The 5145-nt window shown below is 31.3% G+C and overlaps 1 protein-coding gene across 1 annotated transcript; it reads left to right on the top strand.

The window, feature by feature from the left end:
• Window positions 1-4012: 4012 nt before the first annotated feature.
• LOC111474406 lies at window positions 4013-5116 on the top strand. Its single transcript, XM_023119504.1, has 2 exons — window positions 4013-4092; window positions 4578-5116. The coding sequence occupies exons 1-2, from the start codon at window positions 4047-4049 to the stop codon at window positions 5114-5116; spliced, it is 585 nt and encodes a 194-aa protein (XP_022975272.1). The 5' UTR covers window positions 4013-4046.
• The last annotated feature ends 29 nt before the right edge of the window (window positions 5117-5145 follow it).

Raw genomic sequence — 5145 nt, forward strand, 5'->3', positions numbered from 1 at the left:
GGAAGAGGGTTATGAACCCAAAAAAATATCTTAAAAATATCTTTCTAACTTTTTTTAATATTTTAAAAATGTTTATTAAAATAATTACTCTAAAATTTGCTAAAAGTCTAATATTTATTTTAAAAAATTTTAAAAAATAATTTATGTTAGCTTTACGGGTATAAATTTTAAAAATTTGGCATTTACCGAGATGTCTTCCTTTTTCTTGAATATAATAATAATAATTATTATTATTATTATTATTTTACTAATAGAAAAATTAACGAATATCAATTTTATGACGTATGAAAAGTATGTTAATAAATTTGAACATTACATAATATATAAATATATAATGTATTTCAAAATATATTTTTGCATATAAAATGAATTAATACAAATATATAAACCATAAAATTTGTAGCTTCAAGGTCAAAATCGGAAATCTGTTTTTTTGTAAAGACGAAAATAAAACGTTGGATTTGTTTTATTCCCACATCCATGATTTTATGCTTTTATGCTTTTATGCTCTTATTCTTATTTTCAAAATTAAGAATAATATTATAAAATCAAATACGAATGAAATCAATTAGAATGGAAATATTATTCTTTTTATTATTTAGTAAGAATACCCAAAATCCAATATAATAATTATTTTAAAACAAAAATTCATATATATATTGTATATTTATTTCTAAATAAATAGAAAAACAATAAGATAATAAGAAATATTATTAACAATAAATTCTGCATGTTCTATCAAGTAATAGAAACGTTGGAAATGTATTGTCGAGCAAGGTCTAGGTCGAATCGTTTACCACGTCGAGATAACCAAGTGCTTGGTGGAAAGAGCTGAGTCTTCTAAAAAAAGCCTCTACGTTATAAATCCATCTTAATAAGAGATGATGGACCACATAGGTAACTCAGTAGCTAGCAAGCACGACATGTCCTTCTCTAGTTTCAAAGTGACTTTATAAGCTCCATAGAAGGGTTTGTCAATTAATAGATGTCATACTAACCACTCAACTCAGGATATCAATCATTGACTATCGTGGGCATGCAAGTTGACTAGTTATACAACCTCATTCTACATTTTCTTTTTCATGTATTCGTTTTTTGTTGATCAAGGAATGAGAGCGTTTAGAAGCTATGCGGCCACAGAGAACGTGAATTTTGGATCTTTGTGTGGTTTAAAATTGTATCCAATCCCTAGAGAACAAGAACAATACCTATGTATGCATGATTTTGATTTGATTTCAAATTATGCAAAATTTTACCCTTTTTTATTTTTATTTTATTTGATTTTCTTTGATTTAATAGTTTAATGAAAATTAGAAAAAAAAAAACAGAATAAGAATATAAAAAGAAAAGTATGAAAAAAGTAAGTAAAATCCAAAAACAACGAGAGAATAAAGGAGTACAATTATTCCCTGAGGGTTAAATAATATAATATAATTCGAACGATTTTGGTTTGATTGTACAACCGATTCTAACCTAAGACAAGACATATCTTTGTTTACGACTTTGTACATGTGCATCTTGCCTTTACTTAAAAAATGATGTGGCACACGATCTGTGTATTTCGAAAAATTCTCAATAAGTGACCCCATTATAGGAGGTTATGCAAATGCAAATACATATAATCATGCTCTTGGGACCTATCTCTATTCTCTAGGGTGGTCTCTAGTCTTGGATAAATTGGATATGTAGTACTTCCCTACACACAACCCACACGTGCGAGTGTGAATCCCCAAGGGACTTACTAATCTGTAGCGATGTTCCGAGGTCAGTGGAACTCCTTGGTGTCATGCTCCCTATGAACACCCTCATCATCATACTGTGCCCGTACGTACTCATTGTCTCTGGGGAAGTATCCTTATGCTTATGAGCACACAACATGCATGAGGTTCTTCTAATTTCCATTTATTATCTCTTCTAATACAACCCTCTAGAATATTTATATTGATATCATTTTCATGCTCTTAGAGTTGTGTCCTATGACACTCATCATCATATAGCATGCTTAATATGGAAAACTTCAACATATTAAGTGCAATCAGTCATAATCATCATATTGCCATAAGGTGCATCAAGCATATCAAGTACGTCAATTATCGAAATATATATTTACGCACATCATCATGTATCATAACTCATATATCATCATATGCTAATACACGACATCCTATGATCCAACTCATACATCATCATAAATTGTAACCCGTACAATTTCTAATCTATCATATAATAAAGCCATTTACTTGGTTAGCCTTAGCTAAAGTTCTATCTAGCTCCAAATTTGGTTGTTGTCATCCTTCGAATAAAACTTAAATTTAAAAATAAGTCAATATTATTTCATGGTTATTAGATCATATTTCCATATTTTTATTTCCTAAAGTAAAATCTATTAAGATTATTTGGATTGAAAAAATTTACAACCCTGTTTTACTATTCCTATGATATTTATTTTTATTTGAAATAAATTCACGAATGTTTAAGTTCATGACATCGTTTATATATGACTATTTTTAAATGAATGTCCGCACATATTAGGCATGCCATTTTCGAACATTTAATTCACAGTGTAAAAGTTTGAATTCATTGTCTAATAAACTAGTGAACCTTTGAACGTTTGTGTTTTTTTTATAACAGCTTCGAAAGATAATTTTATATCATTGTAATAAATTTTCATGTTATCGAATTTCTTTCAATGGGTGTTCTCCGCTTTAAATTTTCTATGTCAATTCTTGTGTTTCTTCGATTATTAAATTATATATATCTTATAGAAATTTATTTATTTGCTTTATATGAAAATTAAGCATCATTCTAAACCTACTTTTTCGAGATCAACATTCTTACCTTCAATGCAAATATACGTGAAAGTTAGCCCTTGCATGTGCCTTGGAAAAATATGACAAATCAACATTTTGGTGGGGAGGGCGTCCCTCGAATTTATGGCTCTAAATAAATTTTTAAATCTTTATGAAATAACTTTTTTGGATCGAGATCGACTTGACTCTATTAATATTTTGCGTTGTGTTTGCTAACTATTTGGTATTAGTTTGATACTCAAAGAAGCTGGAGTCTAAACTTGAGTATTATATTTATGATTTCAATTGAACTTTGAGGACCAATTTGTAATTGCAGGACGTATGGCCAAATGTTTACAAGAATTTGGGAAGAGAAGAATTGTGGACAGAAAACAAAGAGAGTGACCCAATAAAATTTAGTCTCTGCCACTCTCTTTATGTTTGTCCAAAAACTTTTTTCAGGTTCTTTATATCCTCCAAAACCTTTAATCATGTGCTCTATCATTCATAAAGTTATGAACACATGAACAACAATTATTTCTCCCCTTTTTTGATTCATAATTATAGTCAAAATCATCATTAAAGTCGTTTTAGTATCAATTAAAAAAAATGAATAATACCATGGAAATCAATTAGAATAATATAGAAAAGACAACTCGTTCGGTTCGTTATACTCGGTGTCACTCTGGTGCAGTGGTCGACGACAACATTAAAGAGAAGGATCAAAGGCTTTCCTTTTCTTTTTCCCTTTAGTTGTTAGGGATAGAATTAGCTTTTTTGTGTACAATAATAAAAAATGCATTCCAAAGTTGAGGAGTCAACCAAAATGATGCAAAAATGGTGGGGTTTAGGGTTTTGCAAAGCAAACTAGGTAAACTACTTTTTTTTTTTTTCCATTTATCTTTTGTTGTTCTATTTATGTTTACCAATTTCTGACTTTATGGGTCTTTTATGGGCCCTTTAGGTTGATGGCTATCAAAGTGAACAATATCTGCTATCGATGAGTTTGAGTTGTTAGAGGATACTATCCTCATAAACCAACACAAATCCTTTTAGCATGTTTTTTCCTCACTCATGTGATTCTTAAGATTACTCTCATTTGAATGTGGTTTCGGTTCATTTATTTTGTATGGATAAACTCTATATAAGAGAGCATGGAGTGGGCTACTCCTACTGTTTCATGGCTATATATATAGCTCATTCACACCACTTTTGATACCCATTCTAACTTGGTTTGATTTCACCTCTCTCACAGCCATGTTCAACTGGGTTCACTCCAACTTCCACTACACCCCTCTTAAAGGTTTGATTTTCTTTTTTTCATACTAATTTTCATAGTATTAGAACCCAAACTAAACTTGAATCACTGTCAAATCATTTTGTCATTTTTAAAATTGTGTTAAGAGTTCCTTAACGTATGCAATGAATCAAACCAAATAATATAAATCTTAACCTGACTAGGAGGGTTCATAGGTTGAGTTAGGTTGGTAAAGACATTTTTTTAGACCCAACCTAATGAATTGAATGGTAAAATTTTCAACCAAAACTAACCTTATTAAATAACCAACCCAATTCAACTTAACCAAAAAAAAAATTGAGTTGGGTTGGTTCGTGGGGTTGAAAATTAAAAATAAATTTAGTTTTAGTATAGATATAAGTTTCTAACTCAATTCAATTCAAATAGTATTGGTTGCTTTGGGTTGATCGAATTTTACCCCTAAACCCGACTCAATCTAACTCGAGTAATACATTCCTATTACAACAATGAATTTTTCTCTAAATTGTTAGCTTGGAGAAAGAAAAGTGAATCTTTGAAAAAGGAGGCCAAAAGGCAAGGATTAGCAAAGCAAATGGATGAGATGGTTGATATTCTTGATGATTGGAGGATCAATGGCCGTCGTCTTACCATTTTCTTCATGGGGTTTGACAAATCATCAAAATCCAGAAATTATAAACCCCAATATTTCAATTTGAAGGAGATAAAGAGAGACAAAATTGTTGACGACGACGACGACGACAATGACGGCTTGAGCCTGTTAATGGCGACGACGTTCCCCAACAACTTCGACGACAATGGTGAGTTTTGTACCGAATTCGACAAGTCCCGAGTTGTTGTGGCCATCGAGCGATATATCGCTCAAAGACTCCGCCGGAGAGTGACGTTGGCGGATCTGCTCATGGCGGATGCCGATGGGAAGCCGAAGCTAGATTTGAAGGAGAATTTGCCTGAAATTGTGACGGCCAACAGCTCCCGCTTCGCCAAAAAGCCGGAGATGGAGGCAGATTTACCTTTGACAAATCTCCAAAAAGTAAGTCATTTACAATAAATAATATTTATTATTATAGTTGATTGTCT

The sequence above is a fragment of the Cucurbita maxima genome, unplaced genomic scaffold, assembly GCF_002738345.1.
Source record: "Cucurbita maxima cultivar Rimu unplaced genomic scaffold, Cmax_1.0 Cma_Scf00354, whole genome shotgun sequence".
Taxonomy (NCBI): Eukaryota; Viridiplantae; Streptophyta; class Magnoliopsida; order Cucurbitales; family Cucurbitaceae; genus Cucurbita; species Cucurbita maxima.

Bases quoted from the DNA above. Each gene is read 5' to 3' on its own strand.
- LOC111474406 (XM_023119504.1), top strand. From the start codon at position 4,047: ATGTTCAACTGGGTTCACTCCAACTTCCACTACACCCCTCTTAAAG. The intron at 4,093-4,577 runs GTTTGATTTTCT...CTAAATTGTTAG, and splicing joins CCACTACACCCCTCTTAAAG to CTTGGAGAAAGAAAAGTGAA.